The following is a 20,849-nucleotide window of genomic DNA, read 5'->3' on the forward strand; positions in this document are numbered from 1 at the left end:
CCAGAAAGCTTCCCCACCACCACCGCCTCCATCACCCTGGAGGAAAAAGCCTTACGCTCCACACTTTCACCCCTCCCCCAACTTCGTAGCCAAGGTGCAACTGAATTCCTCTCCCCCCCCCCACACCACCCCGCACCTCCACAAGAAAGCTGAATACCGTGTTAGAAGCTGGGAGGGGATGGCGTGGGGAGAGGAGCGCAAAAAAAAAGCGGGGGAAAGAAATTAACTTACTGATCTCGCCAGGGATCCATTTGGGAAGATGTGCCTTCCCTAACAGCAGCCCAAGACGCCGTAATCCGCACTAACTGCCTTGTCCCACTGTCCCAGCATTAAACAGCTCCAGCAGCTGCGATGGTGGACAGTTAAGATTATATATGATGTAAATATATTGTGGGTATGTCAGCTCCCCCAAACCATAAAACTTAGTTTAATGACATCACGTGCTCACCGAGAGCCATTCAGGGCTTTTGCTTTGGGCTATCCACATAAATAACCTTCAAAAGTTTTAAACTACTAAATTCACTTAGAAGCAATGGGTATTTCTGCTAATGTTCTCAGGGATAGTCAAAGCCTTGGCTCAAAAAGTCTGGATTATTATTATTATTATTATTATTATTATTATTATTATTATTATTTTTCATCCTCCCTTTTAAAGCACACACGCGCGCACACACACTGGAACTTTGGGTCTGTCATTTTTTCCCCCTTCCCTCGCCCTCCCTTTCTTGTTTGGAGGCCTTTTTAAAGTCCCCACTGTGTTGACACGGATGACAGTGAAAGGTAAGCGATGTTTCATTTCCTTCTTGGCTTTGCAAGACTTCTTTAGGAACGGACTGAAAAGCAGGAGAAAGAGGAAAAGGAGGGGGGCTGTTAGATATTGAATAGCAAAAGTCAATGACAAGCCCAACAACCAAATATTAATCAGTCCTGAAAAATTACTTTTTAAAAAGACAGGGAAGAGGCCCAAATAGACCCACGTTGTTCGCTGGATAAACGCACAATTATTCACAAGGCTATATATATATATATATATGTATATATATATAACCTACTGGCTTGCGTTATGATAATGGAAAAGTTTTGAACTGCTATGTGCGTAAAGGCTTCTCTCCCCCCGCCTTAAGATAAAACAATAGAACATCTGATTTTGTTAATTCTAACCTGTCAAACCCAATTATTCCCTGGCAGACTTCCGATTAAAGGGAAAGGAAACACCACGGTTTAGGGGTGGGGTGAGCAGAGAAGACCAAATAGAACGAAACAGATGTAAAAACAACCACCTTTGGTTTCAGTGCACAACTATCAAGATCTGCCAAGTCTGTTTCGGTGCCTCAATAAACACTCCATAGATTTACACAGGGTAGCTTATTATTTTCAAACATCAAGATGACATATATACATTTAAATGCTCAGAGAATGTTCCAATATTTGTTGTTGTTGTTGTTGTTGTTTTTGCTGCTGCTGATACTCCTGGGAAGGCATACATTATTTGCAAACACAAGACAATAAGGAAGGCTCCTCTTGGATCAAACAAAAATGGAATAGAGTAAACCCCAGTGCTTTGATCTCCGTTACATGATTTGACTAATATTTGCGTAAAATCAAATCATATGACAAGTTAAGCCTGGGAAGGGGAGGGAAAGGGAACTTTCAAGTGGACTGTAAAATTGCCATAACATAAACTGTCATCGCCTTTGTGACAGTATTATTTGATCTTCTCAAAGAGGACACTAAATAATAACTACAATAATAAAATATCAATAAACTTCAGAAATAGAGCGCTATTTAAGTCAGAGGGACTGCATGAAAAGCTGGGAATCTTAGGAGGTAAAGCCAGTTTTATCCTTAAGAGCTTCCACTGTCATTAAAATAAACTTTTGTTTTCAGGTTCAGGAAATGGCTCCATTGTTTGAAATGTGTAAAGGAAATACTATAAAGGTTTATTGAGCCATTGAGGGTCTCTCCCAAGCGTTTGTACTGTAAATAGCTCCGAAAACACCTCAGGCATGACCTCCGGTGTGTGTGACTGTGTGAGAGATAGTTGGTGTGTGTCTGGTGAAACACACACATACGTGAAATATACATGCACAGTTTTATCCCTCCCAAATTTCCACAGGCCTGTACATGCATAGCCCCAAACTCCTACATTACTGAATCCAATAACACTACTATATGAAGAAGAAGACGAAGAAGAAGAAGAAGTCATAGATAGGCATAGAAGTCATCTTTAAACGCATAGAAAGAGATTACAGGTTTCAAAAGGAGTAGAGGACTATTAGCTTTCTTATATTGCACCTAAACCAGAGAAACTTTCGCAAATATCGTACTTTATAAACCACACGTTGAAGTTTTGCGCAGCCCAGGGTTAAATCCCATCATTCTCTGCCCAACTCAATCGTACTTGTTCTAGTGATCACACATACACACAGCGTATCAGAAAGACCTACTGCCTTCACAAATCGCCCAGTTCTTGCACAACTTTCACTTAATGTCGATGGAAAGTTGTCTGAAGGGAGGGGCCGAGAGCCTAGCCCGGTAATTCTGTTCTGCAGGGTTAAAAAGGCAATCTTATTTAGAAAGGTAGTCTTGCCTGCATCTGGACTATTAGATTATTGTAAACTGAAGGAAGGAATTATCAGGGAAAGAAACAAAGCGATCGTACGCAGACCTTTGGAGGACTTTGGAAGAACCCAGAACTATGTTGTTCAAACACTAGGACAGGTCAAGAATTGTTCAACAGTTCAAAAAAGAGGCATTCACTCCAGAAAGCTTGTGACGAGACCTGCAACTGAGTACACATCACCCAAAGTTCTTTTATTGGGGACGCAGCAGGGGCGACATAAGATACATAAAAGCCCAACCCATAGCCCATCCGAAGTTAAACACTAGGGTTTGACCGATTTCCACTGCAACCCTTGCTTGAAATCATTCCCCCGCCTCAATGGGGCTTACTTCCAACTTGCGTTTGAAGTAAATCTCATTGCGTTGAATGGGATTCTGAGCTTCAGTTCAGAGGCTTGTTCCATCCAAAGTTTAGCGCTTGGGAAGTCCCATCGATTTCATTGCAAGAGGTTTGTGCTAAACTCTCCCACTGAAATCGATATGACTTCACAAGTGCTGAACTTTGGATGGCTCGAGCCTCAGACTGACGGGGATTTGTTCTCGTTTTACATATTTATATATTTGAAAACAATTGACAGCAAAATAACAGTGGAAGTGCGGGTTTGGAGACAGCGCTCAAGCAAAGGCACCTCATATATGTTTTTCTCCCGCACTCCAAAATTGGCCTTAGGTGTTGATTTATTTATTATTTTAGCATTTATTCAATATGACAAAATATACTGTATATGTTCCATGGCCTTTCACATATGATATTACAACCAATAAATATATGGAATACAACATCGGGGAGAAGGAAGGGGAAGGTGAATAAAAAGGGCTACATGTAAACAAAAAGTATACATTTGTATAAGAGTTCAGCGTTGTTCTTATCGTTATTATTATTTTGCAAAGCTACATTAATTACGCAACCAATAAATACACAGGAATATTTAAGTCGGGAGAATTCACACACACACACACCCTTACCAGCCCCCACCCCAAGAGTGCTTTAATGTTTTTGCACAAATATCTCCTAGGAGAGATGGTCAAGCAGATTCGTTCATAGTCCATTCGCTTTTCATTCATATGCAAATAATACAAAAATAAGTCAACGGAGTGGAGGGGGGTTGAATAATAAAATGAAACAACCCCACCCCAGAAGGACACACCTCACAGCGAGCATATTTTTTTAAAAAACTAACAAACCAAAACAAAACACAATAACAAATCACCCCCACCACACCCCCCACGTTTCAGGTTAAGTGCATCTAGGGAACTACATTGTGTGGAAACTCACCATCCACACCAGAAGTAAACATTCTCACACACCTAGATCGTGCAGCCCGATCCTATGCACGTTTACTCGGAAGGAAGTCCCCCCACGTTCAGTGGGACTGTTTGAGAAATAAGTGCTCACAACAGGTTTGTCGCCCTCCACCGCGTTGGACACAGAGGTAAACTCCCACGCCTTTCACAACGGGATTTACTTCCAAGCCTGACGTTTAAGGATCGGGGCCTCGGGACTTTCCAAAAGTCCTGAGGATCCCCTCTTTTATGCATAACTTGGACTTGGGTTTCCTAAGCGTATTATTCTGATCTTCAGCGTAATCTTTTATAGACATAGATATAGGTTATAGATAAAAGGACCTCTCAAATGTCGCCCATTGGCTTGGTTTTCATTTGACCGACATATTTCCTCCCAATTTAAGGGGACACAGGTTAGAGTGGTGTGGTGGAAAACAAAACGAAACCCACCAACCCTCCAGCGAGCTGTACACTGAATTCTAGCTGAAAAGCTAAAGGGTCTGTTTGCATACTAATAAGAGAACGCCTTTGTCTGATAGATTTGTTAGAGTATGTAGTTCAGTCCAGTCTGCGACCCTTCCCCCCCACCCGCCCTTTTCCTCTCCCCACCTCCCAAAGAAAACTTTTCTCAAGGTAGGCTACAACAACAACAGCAACTCTTGTCAGTGTGAACTGACTTTCCCCGCCCAACCCTTGGCCCAGATTTCTACCTAGAGAGACTCTTTGCTTTTCAATTTGGAATCTTTCTTCCATTTCATCCTCCGGTTTTGAAACCATATTTTGATTTGCCTCTCATTCAAACATAGGTTGTTGGCGATCTCTATGCGCCTCCGGCGGGTGAGATATCTGTTAAAATGAAATTCTTTCTCTAGTTCCAGAGTTTGGTAGCGAGTGTAGCTGGTTCTGGAACGTTTGCCATCTGCTTCTGGAAGACAAAAGACATCGGATAAAAAAACCCGCTAAAATAATAACAATAATAATAATAATAGAAAAAGAAGAAAAAGAAGGGAGTAGGAAAGCAAAATGTATTAAAGGGGGGCGAGAGAGATTTCTTGGTTCTACCCAGAATACATTTTTAATATATTTAATAGAGGAAGGGTATTTTCCAACACTTTCTCATTAAAGTTTTGGGTTCAAGCTAAGGTTAGTCCCTAATGAAGTGTTCTCCCTTTAAACCACGAAGAAGTGTATCTATAAGAAGGGGAAAAATAGATCAAGTCGCCCATTTTCCTAGGTTAGGAAAGAGGCAAAACTTCTGACTTTATGGCATGATGTGGTAAGGTCTGAAAAAACTCCTAAGCCCCTCTCTGCTTCCTCTTAAAGAACGCGAGCCTTTCCAAGTTATTTCTCCCCCTTAAAAAAATTCTTTCCTTCTTTCCCCCCCAACAAAAAAAAATGGAATATTGCCTTTATACCCGTTTTGTTTCTATGATCCAATTATGCCGTCATAAATTTGGGCGTATATCGCCTCTAAGCCTTTTAGTGGACAGTTTTACGAGCAATTGATGCCTTAGTCGTAAAATTTACGACCCCAGGTTTTTCCCCCCTTATTATTTGCCCCGTATGGCCTATAAAACCAAGGCAAATCCTGTGAAACAAAATCGAGAAGCGAAAGTTTACCGTGGCTCATGTGTAGTTTGGTCATCCACGGATAAATTTGTGGTGGCTGCTGCTGCTGCTGCTGTTGCTGGTGGTGCTGCTGCTGTTGGTGCATGGACTGCCCGCTTTGCTGAGCTGTCTGCACCGGTTCACTCTTGATTTCCCCACTGCTCTTAGATCTATCTTCCAAAGGCGTACTGTTGTTGTTGCTGCTGGTGGTGGCTGTGGTGGTGCCACAAGCTTTCTGACTGTAAATTCCTGGGTTTAGAGAGGTCTGGTCGTCTCTGCCTAAAGTGTGCCCTGCAGATCCCATGACTGTACAGGAAGGTCGGTCGGGGTTAGGTCTGGGGGTTGAAGACATGTCCACACCGTTCAGAGAGTTGGCAGCCCCAGATGAAGGGAATGTAATGCTCAGATCCAGCCCACTGTAGCAGTACCTGGAAGGCTGAACCTCAGACACAGATCCATAATTCCCATAACTTTGCATGGAATAGGCAGGAACATTTTGATTTTGCTTATAGAACGAATTGGCTACGTAGGAACTCATGTCAGGAATTATATTTTTTTTTCCTCCCCACTCTCTCTCTCTCTCTCTCTCTCTCTCTCTCCCTCTCTCTCTCCCTCTCACACCCCTTTGATTAGGCTTGATTTGTGGCCCTTTTGAAGTTCAGGGTTTTTTGTTCTCTAAAGTGCAGAATTTATAGGTGGAGATTCTTCTTTTCTTTATTCTATGTGCGCTGCCCAAATATGGGATGTTTAAATAGAATCACGTGACGGTGTTGGCCAGTCATAAATTTGGCTTGATGACCCCAGGAGGTTATTGATGGAAGCCCGAGAAACGTATGTGATATGTTGGCATAACGAAACAAAAAAAAAAAAAAAAGGCCCCACACTCAAAACACCGAGACAATGAGACTATAGCGTCACCTGGTGCTGGGTCTGGGGTATGACGTCTCATAAAATACTACCCTTCCCTAACGCTCGAGGCTTATGGGTGTGAAACAACGCGCACAAACAGCCCCTAAGCCTTCGTTGGGATGGAAGACAAGAGCTAATTTCCCGTCCACAGCGATTCATAGGAAATTTTCAGCCCTTGATGTGGGGTGGTGTAAAATATGGCCTTGGGACGCGTCCTCGTGTAAAAACATTTCCTTCTGTGTAGGCCGGATATTCCGTGTTGTATGCACATGTGTGTGCGCGCCCGCGCAGCAGCCTTATATGAGCCTGTTCGCTTGATTCAGTGTAAACAGACGCATATTCTCAATTAATGCAATCGAGATTGCATCTGCACTGAGTGCAACCAGGGAGACAAAGTCCTGAATTCGAATTCCCTTGGTTAGCGTTACTCGGTACACCAGAGAATACATATGTAGGTGTAAGCGGGATATGCTGCAGGAAGTAAAGTCAGTGTGCTCTGTACGCTTTATGCTTTATGCACATGCATACATTGCATTGTTGACATGGATGCATATATAACTGGTCGCCTGGAACTGCTTTTATGACTAGGCGCGTGCAGCAGATTGAAACCTACGTTGTGTTAATCTTCTGTTCTTTGTATATCTCTCTGTATATGTGGAGTGCAGTATGTTTGGGAGTTGGGGTGTGTGTGCGTGTGTGTGTGTGTGTTCACTGGAGGTTATGAATCAACGCAGCCTCCCCATAAATCAGCTTTGTACCTTGGGCGAATGGATAAACATTCACCTTGTTTTTTGGTGTCTGTATGTCTGTATGTCTGTGGGCACGTGGAAGCCTCTTTAAAAAGCTTGGAGAGGGAGATATCAAGCAGGTGAGGGTATGTGCCAAGGCTCCTCTTCCTCACTGCAAATTCCTGCTTGCAAACATGAGGTTGGATCTGCCGGTTTCTCTTGAGAAATATATTCCCTTCCGCCGGGGTGTTTAGCGAAACAGTTGGAAACAGAGATTTTCCTTCCCATTTATTAAACTTTTTTTAAAGAATAGGATAAAATAAATAACATTGGAATACCTATGTGAGTTATAAATATATTATTTCATCTTTTTACCACCTCAGTTTTACGTGGTCTTTTTTTGGGGGGGGCAGCTTTAACATAAAACATAAACTTTTAATTTCAGTGGCCCTTTTAAAAGTCCTTCGCTTATGTTTGGTACTTATTTTAATGTTTAGCTCAATTATGGCAGAGGGACATTTGGAAATACGGGAGCAAATCTCTTAAATATTGTTACCTGCATTCCCGTCCTCTATGTTGCATATATTTGCATTTGAAATTTATATGATCCCTCTACTTACTACATGTGGCATATCTAAAGAGAGATGTTCTTTAAGCCTTCCAAATTTTATGGACAAGCGGGGGTAAGAAATCGTCTTGTTGGGGGTTTCCTGGTATTTTCTTTTGTTTAACGGGAACCTGATAGTTTAGTGCAAAATGTTCAAAGAGTAGCAAAGGTTCCCAAGGCAGTGAACGCCTCCAGAAGACAGGATTACTTTCTCGAACGTTTGTACCTGGTTGAAAAGATGCCTCTGAGCTAAACATAAAAGGAGAGGGCAATTCCTGAGCCTAAGCCACAATGTAATGTTGATGTGCTCATTGCAAACTAGGCTATTGTCAGTCGCGCCTTTGCGCCTTCTAAGCGTCTGCAATAAAACATAAAAATATTTCTGCCCACTACTCTGTTACCTCGAAATAAATATATATAGAGAGGGGTGCCCATTTGTAGTTTTAATTTAAAGAATAAATAAATGCATTTGTTTTTAAGCAATTATTTGGCCTGGAGAATTAGGGAATAAAATGTGTTTGAGCTTTTAACACTCTGAGAGTTGGGGTTTCATGCAGTTTTCAGGGGATGAAAGCGCGAAGTGAAACGCAGCAAGATGGGATATAGATATTCATTTATATATATATATACTTAAGGATACCTAACTGGAAGTAAATTTTATCCGCCCACCATCCTGTTTACTTCCGACTAAATATGCCGAGAGTCGTGCTGACAGGCGATCATGAATACTGGCATCTAAAAATGGAGCATTCTCACGCACGGAACCCGTGGTGGCTGATGCAAAACTCTTTCACCTGAGATCTTCCCCCAATTGAATTTCAGAAACCATCCAGTAACTTTTAAAAATAATATCCAGTTTTTATTAAATACTCAACCATAGTCCTCTGGACGTGACCTTTATACATGATGTTAGAGAGTGTAACACAAGATTTATTTATTTATTTATTTCCTCCTACTTGCTATAGAATTCCATTCACGTTTATACTGCTTGAACATTACAGTACTAAACATAAATATAAATACAGAGACCACAAATACAGCTAAAAATATTCACACAGAAACTGTCACAGTTTGTAGAATGCATAATGACCTCAGGTAGTGTTTAAATACAATTAGTTTACTCTGGAAAATGCTATATTTAGGTAGACATAGCTTGGAGGCGTGGGAGAAGGTGGGCATGGAAGGAAATATTTTCACAGGGGTAGGCAATTCAATTCCCCCCCCCCCCACTTACATCACCGCCACCACCACAATAATTATCATCGTTTTGGAAGCGAAACTGCATAGAGTGCCTTTTTGACATGGTTGATCTCAACGCAAGCAAAACTATTCTGTCTAGGGAAGTGGAGAAGGAATGGCAGATGGTGGTGGTAGTGGTGGAGGGGTTTGCATTAAATACAGTCTTTATGCAAAGGTAGATAGCTGGGCTCGGATGCAAAGGCAGAGAGGGTGGGGTTGGTGAGGTTGGAGGGGGGTCTTGATGAGCTCCTTAGGAAGAAAGTTATGAAAGTGGGTGCATCACTGCTGGAGAGATGGAGGAGATGGGGGAGGGGAGGTCTCCCACGTCCACATCTCTCTCTCTCTCTCTCCCTCTCTCTCTCTCTCTATCTCTCTCTCTCATACAACCAAATGTATAGATTGTGCCAGTGGTAACAGAGAATGGAAAGGAGAAACTGGGAGTGGGGGGCGAGAGAGAAAAAGACCGAGAGAGCGAGAAAGAGGGACCGTGTGCGAATGTGTGTGTGTGTTGGGGAGAGGGATCTGGCAGCACCGTCAGTGTTTTCAATCCTTTGGTTTCTCCTCTTCTGTTTCTTCCCTTTTCTCCTCCTTTGCGCCCAAGCTATCTGCAGCTGCTCCAGCGCCACCTCCCCCAGACAGGGTGGAACTCAAATTGCTCTCTTTTTTCCATTTCATCCTCCTGTTTTGAAACCAGATCTTGATCTGGCGTTCAGTTAGGCAAAGAGCGTTGGCTATCTCAATCCGCCTTCGCCGCGTCAAGTAGCGATTGAAATGGAACTCCTTCTCCAGCTCTAGGGTCTGGTAACGCGAGTAGATCTGACGCCCCCTCCTCCGATCTGCTCCATAGCCGACCCCTATGGATTCGGAAACGAAACAAACTAAAAACGATTAGTTAACAGATTTGAAAATAAAATGCGTAAATAAAAAAAACAGACACACAACGTAGCCCGTCAGCCAGGCTTTCCCCAACCCCACCCTCCATACTCAGTCTTCATTGTCATCCACCGACCAACTCCCCCCCCCAACCCACTGCACAATTTAATTCTGTGCCTTAGTCTTACTACCCATTAAAATCATGCAGCACACATGGAGGATGGGGGGGTGTCTAATTGAAAGCATGTTCCTATCTTATTTGCAAAGATTCAGAATGTGTTGTTTTAATTATTTCTGCAAACTTGAAAAAAAAAATCCAATTAGATTTTACTCCAATGCTGCTTTAATTACTAGGAATAGACACTCCTTCCATATATTATGAAGTCAAGCTACTTCATAAATCCCCCAGCTGTTATTGGACCTGTTATTGGACAAGACACTTTGCAATTTTTTGCCTTAATAAAAATGCCCTATCTCACCTATCAGGGAAAATACATTTTTTTTAAAAAAACAAACAAACCCCAAAACACATCACTTCTATTCTACACCTTATTTCCACCACCCCCTCCAAGGGAAAAAAAATCAGAGCTGATTGCACTTTATTATAGATATTTTACACTCTCGAAGTCTTTTAATTAGAAAGAGCATAACAAGCCATATTCGCTTGCAACAACTTAACAAATAAAAGGCCTGTAGCGGCAACTGTGAGGAAGCTATATTATTGTTTTTATGGGGCCATAAAAAGTAGCTGAGCCTGTTCTGCTAGGGAGACGGTCGTAAAGATGGTTCAGTTTATTTAATTTATCTCTGCAAGCTGTAAAACTTACCACTGTGGGAGTTCATGCGCTGCATCCACGGGTATATTTGAATGCTAGTTTTCTGTTCCTGGGATGTGCTCCTGTTTTGGTCACTTGTAAAATCCTGTGCAATGGAAGTTTGTGTATTGTGTCCCATAGAATTTTGCCTGCAGCTAGAGAGCATGTCTTTTTCTTGATAAAAGGCATTAGATCCGTAATCATATGGTCCCCGACTGGAGCTAAACACAACATTATCTTGCGGTGAATAAAAAGGAGATGAATAGATCCTGTTTTGAGCAACCGCTGCTCCATAAGTTGAAAAATGCCTTACAGGGTCATAAGCAGAGGAATTGATCGCCACGTTGGGCAGGACCTCTTGACCACTGGTGAGATGGCAAGACAACGACGGGTTTGTGAAATAGGAATTCATATCTTCCCCCCTATACCTGGCTTGTATGATTTCTTTAATATTTATTTCTGTCTCCAGTTTGTAGTCTGAACTAGATTGTTATAGGGACGGCTCCACTCCAGGACAGACAAAATGACAAAGTCAGCTGACCCGTTGTGAGCCAATAGGAAGCTAGATGTCAAGACACGGAAAAATTGCTTTTGCTTGTGTTGATTCCCCAGTTGAAACTAAGTATGCATTGAAAGTAAGTCTCGAAATTCTAAATATAAGATGGTTTGGAAGAAGAGGGGGGAAATAGTAAGTATGGTTCGGGGGAGGGAGTGGGAAAGGGATGAAGAGGGAGGGGCACAGAAAGAAAGAAAGAAAGAAAGAAAGAAAGAAAGAAAGAAAGAAAGAAAGAAAGAAAGAAAGTCTTCTTCTTTAAATTTCACAACCCAAATAGAGCTTTAGGTGTTTTTTTTTAAAAAAAAAGAAAAGGCAAATGGTTATGGAGATCAGGAATCAGGATATTTATTCTGTTGAAAATGCTTCCTTAATACCTAGCAACCAAATAGCTCAGAAATTATAGTCATAAATCTCAAGTGTGCATAAAATATTAAACCATAAATTTTCTTTTCCTCCACTAATTTACTGTTGGTCAATAAATGTGGAATCAAGTGCTTGTGCTCTTTATAATACAATCTTGAAAGCAAGGAGAGGAGACCAGGTGACAGCTGGGCAGATACTGTATCTTTTAGAGCATTCCTGTACTCTGGAATTTGAAGAACTTTGCAGGATGGTGGGTTGTTGCTATATATATATATATATATATAATCAAAATTCAGAGTCCAGGTTAGAATTGAAAAGAAGCAGCAGCAGCACATTTGTATGTTTCTCTATTGAATATTTGCTTTGTCATTTTTCAGAGCTGGAGACTGCTATGGCAATGTTTACATTTGCAATATCAACATCCCCCAAAGCATTACCTTTGCATTTGGAATGGTGTTTGCTAGAAAAAGCCCCTCGTGTTTACGTTTGCAAAAACAGAAAGAGGTAGAGAAAGGAAGAAAAAAATTTACGACTCCAGATATTTGTAGCTGATTGGAAAACTTCCCTTGAAATATTTAGTTAGATTAGAGAGTGGATTACATTCTACTCCTCTGGTGGATTTGCACCGACACACTAATTGAAATGAAGACAGCTAATCTAATTTTAATTTCAATCCAGTGCCATAAATTGTTCCTTAAAAGTAAAATATACCTGCTGATCTGTAAATATAGCAAGACTCCTACATCATTCCATTGGCTTGCTATTTAAAAATTCAATTAGGACTAAGAAACACTGGCCTTATTTCCATGGGCATGTTAGGAAGCTTTTGTTTAGTGATTTTAAAGGTAGAACCAGTCGATTTTCTGGAAAGCTTGGAATATTTCTCATTGTGTTTGGTCGTAATGAATCAATACTTCAAACATTCCTCTTTTGGATGAAGGTTTTAGTTGAGAAAGAAGGGGACCACATACCCCCCCCCTTACACACACACACCCCTGCTCTAAGTGGAACCCGGATGCCAAAGGATTTTATGATCTTTTTCCTCTGTGCAACAAAGCAAAGTAATCAATGGTAGTAATAAAACCATAAACGAGACTGCAACTGACAAAAAGAGGGCTGAAGTATTCATCTTGTATAACGTTAAGCGTTCCTTGAGTGTCAGTATGAAAAAAAATAAAGTTTCTTAAAATAAATAAATCAGGGAGCATAAAAAGAAAGCAAGAGAGTGTGTAGCTTGTTATTAAGCTTCTAGCCTGTACCCCTCCCTATTAAATGGCGTTTCCATCCTGCAGAAGTTCTCATCCCAACGTGTACACATTTAAGGCTGGTACACATGGCAAATTTACTAGCATGCCGATTTTGAAAATAGTATTTGCTTTCCTGAGGCTTCCCAGCTATTTCGCACATTATACCGGGATAATCCATAGGCAGAGAGATACAATCACTAGGAGAATGGGAGAGAGAAGAAAAGGGCCCAAACATTGCCCCAGTACACACACACTTAGAGATATACATAACAATGCAACCAATGTGTTTGTACGTGTAGGTAGGTTGGTAGGTCAGTAGATAAACAGAGACAGGCAGACAAGCAGAGCTCAGTGAAGCTCATGGTAACTGCAAGCAATTAATATCACTAGTTTTCAAAGTCATTGTGTGTGTGTGTGTGTGTGTGTGTGTGTGTGTAGGTTTCCAATGCACAATCAATCTGAACTGATAGAAGGTAGATATTTTCCTTTCTCCTTTAATGGGAGTTAGATAATACACACAAACAGAGAGAGACTCCTCCCTCCCCCCTCGTGTGTTTGTGTTTAGATTGGATAGTATCTTTAAAAATACTTCAGTGTAGATTAAGACTACATTAAAAGTAATAGAACTTCAAGGTGTGTGGGAATGAGAAAGAGAAAAAGAAGAAGACCGTCTTTCTTGGTAGGTTCGATTCACCAAAAGTATATTCATTGTTCTAGTGTTATAATAATCCTTATCTCAGACCCTTAAAATTTCTGGGATGGTAGCAAATGCAAAGGGGCTGGGGTTTGGAGGGGGGGCCTGCAGAAGTCCTAGAGAGCTGTTTTGGAGGGATCTGGTGAGTACCAAGTGATTTCGAGTGGAGAAAGTGAAGTGTTTTATTACTTTTCTAAACAGAAGAGAAGACCTAGAAGTCTGGTCGAATTATAGGGAAGAGAAAACAGCTGGCGCGAAGAAACCCAACATAGAACCTTTCTGAAGTGTTGGTTGGATGGGGAGAAAGAAGACGCTGGAAAATTTGTATATATACTAGACTCAGCGTTCTAGTAGTTACATTCCTAATATTTTAGTGTTACATATATACATATATATATGGGGAGAAGTTATTATTAAGGTTCTTATAATGTATTTGATCAAAGGAGACGACTCTTCCCTTCCCCCCCTTTTAAAAAAAGAAAACAACACAGGGAAATGTGTAGGACTTTTTCTGGTTAAATTGGTCTGCAAACAATTATGTAAACTCATCAGCAGAAGCAAGAACAGATGTTTTATTAAAACTGCTACACAGCAGTGAAAATATGCGCAGGTCCTGGAGTAGTTCTTGTATAGCAGTTGGGGTCTCTTTCCCCCCCCTCCCCGCCCCCTGGAGTTAAAGAGCTCACAGAAAGCTGCAATAACATCCATTCGCTCATAAGGCTGTTTTCTCTTTTTTGTGTTTTTACCCCCGGATTTTACCCCCACACCGAGGTTAAAGAAGAAAAATATGCTTCGTTAGAACTCTCTCTCTCTCTCTCATTCTCTCTCTCCTTTTTAATTAGCGAATTGATGAACTGATTTAGAGGAGAGCTTCAAAAATGCACACTCCACACATGTGTTTTCCATCCCCACTAATTGTGGAAAGGAAACAAGAGCTATCGTTGGCTCCCTTGCAGCCCAAGTAAAATGTTGTCAGATTCTGATCCTGTCGTATGATTCGGAATGCAAATTCGGATGCGTTTGTTTACTCGTTTGTTTGTTTGTTTGTTTGTTTCGAGAGGAGAGTGGATTTTTCTTGGGCGTTAATGGCAAGGGTTTTCATCTGAGACCGTTAATGCAAGTGGAGCAAGTGGGGGGGGGCGGGGGAGAGAGCGCTTCACAAATTCTCACCCAGTCTGTTGCCTAGGTGTAGAAAACTGCTTATTCATAAATGCAGGTTGTGTCTGGTTAGCTTTAAATATGCAACTAAAGTTGCCCTGGGTCAAATACGTTTGTTTACTGTTCATGTGTTGGATTAGCTTGCACTCTTGTCTGGAATAGTTTATTATTCCCTGATAGATTGATAAGAACTCCCCCCCCCCAAACACACACCGCTCAGCAAACACGCGCGGGCTTGTTTATAACGTGAAGTTATATCTATGTATAGACTTCCAGACTCTACAGCTATGTCCTCATTTGTGTACCATTTATAGGATGAAGAGGCAAATTGGTCTTGGATCTGTGTAGATGGAGCGTATGTGTTTCTCGTGCAACGCATGCATTTCAAAAGTAAGACAGCCACACTTGGCGATTTGCTTTTACCTTTGTTTTGTTTTTAAAATTATTTGTGTATGGAGCAGTATGGAAAACAGAAGAAAGAGAGATAAACAGAACGACATAAGCAGACAACGAGACCAGTAATTTTGCGCGCAAGAAACACGTATTTTTAAGGTGTTGTACTTAAATCCACGTGGTACCTTTAACTGGGTATCTAATTTCAGCTGATCTCACCTTATATATGTTATCTCGGCCTTTTTAGACTTGACAGTTATTGCAGGCTAGAGCTTCTTGCCTTGTAATTATTTATTTAGAGCGCTTGCACTCCAGTTATTCCTGCTCCTACAGAATAACCTTCTTAATCAAATGTTCCCTCTGCCCGTAAATAACTAAATAATAATAATGAGGATGATGATAATGAGAAGAAGACAGAAAATAAAATAAAAAAGCAGTATATGTAGCGCGTAAATGTCAAGAGTCAAATGCGCCTGACCGATGCGTTTGCATTGTTTTGAGTCGTCCTTTCTGTTACAGCAATCACATCTTGATAATCTTAACTTTCGGACTGCTAGTTTCGCTCAGAGTTTTCACCCAGTTTATGTCATGATATTACTTAAACTTTATACTAAAGTGGTTGACAAAAAAATTATAATTTTAAAATACGCAGAAAGGGAAGAGTTCGAGAAATTTACCTTCAATAGAAATAATTATTATTGTCAATAATTAGCAATAATAACAATCGGGGGTTTCTCCCTTTCTGCATTTTGTCTTGCTTTTGCCCTGCATCCTTCGAAAAAACATCCGCCCCCCTACATCTTGTCACATAAGCACCGCTTCTGCGGTTCGGCCTGCAATATTCTTGGCTGCAAGGGAGAAAAAGTGCAAGTCCTGATTTGTTTGTGGTCTTACTGCTATGGCTCCATGACTAATGAAAAAGCCGTTTATAACTTTCTGTTTTCAGGAAACTCGGGTTGCTGCCCCACGCAGCCACCCCACTCCGTATGATCTGCCGCATGTGGGGTGGGGGAGGTGAGGAAACCCATCAAACCAACAAAAAAAAGCCCAAGGGGGTATTATGTGTGTGTGTGTGTGTGTGCGTGTGTGTGCGTGTGTGTGTGTAAAAGCTGGCAACGTTTTATACTGGAAATGTCATAACCCAAATGATATTGCTGGAAAGGCATTCTAATGGCTTCAAACTGGGGTGCAGATATATGCGTTTGTAGGGTTTGGGGGTGAATGGAGGGCTCCGATTTATCTTGGAGTGGTGTTGGTGGGAATCCTGGAGAGTATCAAAACACACCTCTAAGATAGGCAAAATAACGGGTGGGAGGTGGAGAGAGGAATGGGCTCAATATCGTTTGAAATAAGTGGGGACCCGCACTTTATTAGGATTCACGTTTTTTTCTGACGTTATTAGGCATTTACGTAGACCCCGCCCTCTCCCCCAAGTCAACCTGTTGTGGACGCCTTAACTTATACACGCTGTGTTATGTGTCTCTCTTATTTATTTAGTTGTTGATAGGTTGCTGTATGTATGTATGTATGCATGTATATATAAATACACTTATTTATCTGTCTGTTTTTCTTTCATTCTAGATGTCTTGGTGGAGCCCCCCACCCCTTTCCAGCACTGGAAACCTTCCGGCCTTCTATAAACGGAACTTCACGTTGGTCAATCATTTTCAAGTAACTAAATTGCTTCTGTATCTGTCCGCACCCCACGCCCCGCACCACCACTATAGTTCTGTAAGTTAAGCCTTGGCCAATTAAAGAGTCCCCCACCCCACCCGGAATCAGGAAAGGTCCAAGGTAAGGGGGTTAGGAGGCAGCGGCGGAATCTGACAGCTTGTCCAACTTAGAAGTTATTTCGAATTCTCCTTTCCTTTATCCCTGTTTATTCCCTGTAATATTCAGTGGGATTTTTGAAACTATATGAGGTGTCCCTATGCTGACAGTACAGGAGGTAAATATATTATTGGGTGATTGGGCCAATTAAGAGTCTCTCCCCCCCTCCCTCCCCGAGTTTTCTTCTCGGCTTGCTACTGTGTAATGTCTATTACGGTCGGATAGCCCTGCAAACTTCACCAAAGGATGTTCAGTTTAGAGAACTTTTATGGTTGACTTGGATTACTCCGTTTTATGGCACGGAAATGTTCCCTACAATGAACCCCCCCCCCTCCTTCCTTTTTGACATTCAAGAGAGTTGCGGTCGTGACGTCACGTCGAGTTGTCATGGAGAATAGCTACCGGCTTAAAAATTATAAAGCGTGATATTATAGAGCAACATAAAATATGGATATAAGCAACTACTTACGCCCGCGAAGAGATTAAACAAAGAAGAATACGATTTTAATAAGTTCAGGAAGAATAATTCAATGATGAGGAATGGTTGTCATTATCTATGAGTTCTTATTTCATTTTATTGTTTGCACATGGGGGTGGGGGCGAAGGAAAAATTAATCTCAGGACGCCAGGAAAAAGAAGAAAAAGAAGGGGGAGAAGAAAATAAAATAAATAATAAGTCAGGACACAGTATTAGTTGCCTTAATGGTGTGTGTGTGTGTGTGTGTGTCTTTAAAAAGCTGATCGCTTACTATTAAGCTACATATTTGGAGAGGCAATATTTGTTGCACTTTGGGAAATGCAATCCATTTGCGTAACTTTTAATGGGGCGACAGTTTAGTATTTTTGGATCTGCTTAAATACACTCATTTTCTCTCTCTCCTCCCCGCCCCCCAGGAGTGGGGGCGGGAGTGGCGTCCTCCAGCTGACGGGCCTTATCTATTTTTATGAATGCATGAACACTGGAAGTGATTTAAAACGCAGCCTTCTCAAATGAAGGGGGGGGAGAGGGGGGAAAGAGGGAGGGAGATTGCCGCCTCAAACAGCAACAGAACAAGCCACCGAGGAACTTCCACCGAATGTCCAATTCAACCCCTCAAACAGCCTACTTCCAAATAGCTTTGAAGAGACCAAACTTTTTAAAAGTTCTAAACTGTCCAACCAGCGCAAAGGGGGGCTTGTTTACGAGGCAGCAACAGGAACGGAGGGGAGGAGACTGTCGTCGCTTGGAAGTAGTAAAAGACCTTGCGATTCCGGCCTTTATGGCACAACAGTCGTCCTCTTTCCCCCCCTCTCTTTCTCTCAAGCATTTTGACTCTCCAGTCGTGAAGTAACGTTATTATTTTTGTCTGCGCGCGTGTGTGTGCGCCGCCTTAGCTTTCTCGCACCCATCCTACAAAAGTGCGAGGGGGAGGTGGGAGAGAGAGAGAGAGAGAGAGAGAGAGAGACCAAATTGCAAAATTGTTGGCTTGCCAAGTTTCAGTCACTTGGTGGCAGTATACAAAACAAGTAAACAAAAAGAAAGCAGCAATTAAAAGAAAGGGACGGTGGGGGAGAGAAAAATAGGACCCCTATTAAAAAGTCTATGTAGAGAGAAAGGTGAGCGCGCGCATAAGCTCAGGCAATGCCCGTGATTGCTTAAATCAAGGAGAACGTGGAATGTAAAAAATTGAACCCCGCTCTGCCCGAACAACATGATAAACTAGGTAGTAAAGGTAGTAAAGTCTCATTAGTACCGGCGGAGTTTACTTTCAAGGGCTGACCACCGCCGTGGTCTTTTGCTGGAGGAAAACTCCGATCCTCTCCACGTTTCATGAAATCCACTGCAGTTAAAACCAGCAGAACGTCTTTCCTATTTACTGTACTACGTTTTAGGAAGGTCTGGCTCGTCTTATAGGCCTTTCTGTTTCGATTTAAATCCGGATCGTCTAAACTTATTACCTGCTGTTAATTTATTGGGAAAATAGGAGGCGGCCTTGCGCCAAAGTTGGGGTCACGCTAAACGCAGTTCAGCTTGTGTCTGGGGGCAAACGCACAGATCTCATCGAAATCAACGGCAGAAAATCCAGTGGGTTTTCACGGAGCTGGATTGCACTCCCTACGTTTTATTGCTTTGTGGGTTCCCTTTCTCATGACACGTTTATTTTATACAGTAAGGACAGCGGCGTGTACTGCACAACCTCACCCACAACAACTGTAAATTGCCCTGTGTTCATTAGATGAACCTCAAGAAACGCCAGTGGATCCAGTAGATCTGATCAGCAATTCCAGGAATCCAAACTGTCACGTGCTTTCTCGTTTTTTAAATCCTCTATATCCACAACTTCCCTCCACGGTACACGAACAGTTATGCAGAACAGCATATAAAATATAAACACAGAACCGACCGCGCCCCCAGATTCCCTGGCATCCGACTGAAGATAACCCCATCCTCAGGGCTGCACATTTCAATTCAACCAAATAACTCGACGTGATGCTGAAATTATGATATTTCGTTGCACTCTGCAAGAGACCGGTGTCTGCAATGTTGAACTGTACATGCAGGCACACAAACGCCCCATATCTCATATGTACGCCAGACATATAATAACATATTATATCACATATTATATATTAGACCACGTAGTCTTTTGACTCACAGGTACCATTCTTTCGTCCATCAGTGTCTCTCCCCCCTCCCCCGCATTTCCCCCTTCAAAATGTAACTTTCTCTCCCTTTTACTTCTGGGACGTGATTTTATTTTATGTTTAACCATGGCCTTAAGACCCAGTATTTTTTGTCTTTTTTAAAAAAAAAAAAAACCTGTGTAAAGTTTTTGTTTATTTCAGCCAGTCCCATTTTTACAAATAAAAATGCATCACACAAATGTATGGACACGATCCGGGGAAAGTGAGGAACGTTCAACACCTACTGGTTTCAAAGCAAGAGTTAATTAAGCACGTGCGTAAATAATCTCTCATTGTAACTCATGGAGCTTAAATACATTTGCCACTTAAGGGAAGGTCCGGAAAATATCCGCATCACCGTAGGCCCAAGACAGCCTCTCAGTTCCTCAGGCCAATACAGCGCAAAGCGTGCTAAAATATAAAACGTAGGAAGACAAGTCCCAGACGCAATTAAAATTAAAATTAAAAACCAGAAGCACATACAACAAAATCATTGAAAAGTGAAGTTCTCTCCCAACTCGCCCTACCCTTTCCATAAACAAGGTCAGGCATAGCAGCTGCTATTTTGCAGCCATACCTTATTTATTCTAAGCAACGTGGCCGCCTACTTCTGCTATTTTGTTTTATTTTTTGTTTAAAAACTTTGAACACTGATTTAAGCAATCCTAATTGTACGTATTCCCCCCAACTCCCAGCTGCTCATGCGCACACCGCCAGCCTGCCTGCTCTCTCTCCTAAATGAAATGTAAATTGGTATATATTACACGATTTCAGGGTGCATTATTACGACAGTTACTGAGGTTGTCATTAAAAAAAAAAAGTTTGACTCATTATGTTTTTTCATTCCCCACTCTCACCCCAGCTCCAGCCGCTGCTCGCCCCCCGCCCCGTTTCTCTCTTTCTATGTTGAAAAATAGGTACATAGATAGTGGTGGTTGCTTTTATTGTTGTTGATACGGTTTTGCTGCTGTAAAGAAATGTATTATTGATATTGCAGTTGTTGTAAAATTGTAATGTTCTTCGAATTGTTTTTATTATGGCACTCGTTCCCCTTAATAAATATATATGTGTGTGATTTATATTACCGTGTCACATTTGTGGTTTTCAATTTTCACATTTACTGCCCTGTTTATGACACGCACCAAGGATTAAAGCTACGTGCGGGGGCCAACGTTAACTATCACAGTATCGGATTTTGCTCCTGGATGTAGTCTCTCTCCCCCCCCCCGCCCCCTTTCCTGGACCTGTGTGTCAATAAT

General features: G+C 41.7%; 3 protein-coding genes and 2 long non-coding RNA genes across 7 annotated transcripts in view; 2 read left to right on the forward strand and 3 right to left on the reverse strand.

The window, feature by feature from the left end:
- HOXC5 (homeobox C5) overlaps positions 1-6,244 on the reverse strand; it is a 75,272-nt gene extending 69,028 nt beyond the window's left edge. The window contains exons 1-2 of the mRNA XM_079966914.1: positions 5,527-6,244; positions 4,617-4,831 (exon numbers count right to left, since the gene is read on the reverse strand). Coding sequence (XP_079823040.1) covers positions 4,617-4,831; positions 5,527-6,052 — 741 coding nt within the window. The 5' untranslated portion in view covers positions 6,053-6,244. The remainder of the gene's footprint in view (positions 1-4,616; positions 4,832-5,526) is intronic.
- LOC307210810 overlaps positions 1-20,849 on the forward strand; it is a 554,287-nt gene that overhangs the window by 420,767 nt on the left and 112,671 nt on the right. The window lies entirely within an intron of this gene.
- Positions 1-20,849, reverse strand: part of HOXC4 (homeobox C4) — a 48,994-nt gene that overhangs the window by 24,581 nt on the left and 3,564 nt on the right. The window lies entirely within an intron of this gene.
- Positions 8,592-11,097, reverse strand: HOXC6 (homeobox C6; the record flags this gene model as incomplete). Of its 2 annotated transcripts, none has more annotated exons than XM_079966916.1 (2): positions 8,592-9,851; positions 10,698-11,097. In XM_079966916.1, 2 exons carry the CDS (start codon positions 11,095-11,097, stop codon positions 9,541-9,543), a joined length of 711 nt encoding a protein of 236 aa, XP_079823042.1. In that variant the 3' UTR covers positions 8,592-9,540. The 2 variants fall into 2 exon arrangements, with proteins under 2 accessions (XP_079823042.1, XP_079823041.1); XM_079966915.1 differs by having other exon boundaries at positions 8,592-9,875.
- Positions 12,045-20,669, forward strand: LOC307210781. 2 transcript variants are annotated; one of them, XR_013836102.1, is made up of 3 exons: positions 12,045-13,530; positions 13,747-15,093; positions 16,678-20,669. It is a non-coding gene; the product is annotated as an uncharacterized lncRNA (long non-coding RNA). The 2 variants fall into 2 exon arrangements; XR_013836103.1 differs by having other exon boundaries at positions 13,403-13,530; positions 15,018-15,093.

Source organism: Podarcis cretensis, assembly GCF_951804945.1.
Source record: "Podarcis cretensis genome assembly, chromosome: 2".
NCBI classification, from domain to species: domain Eukaryota; kingdom Metazoa; phylum Chordata; class Lepidosauria; order Squamata; family Lacertidae; genus Podarcis; species Podarcis cretensis.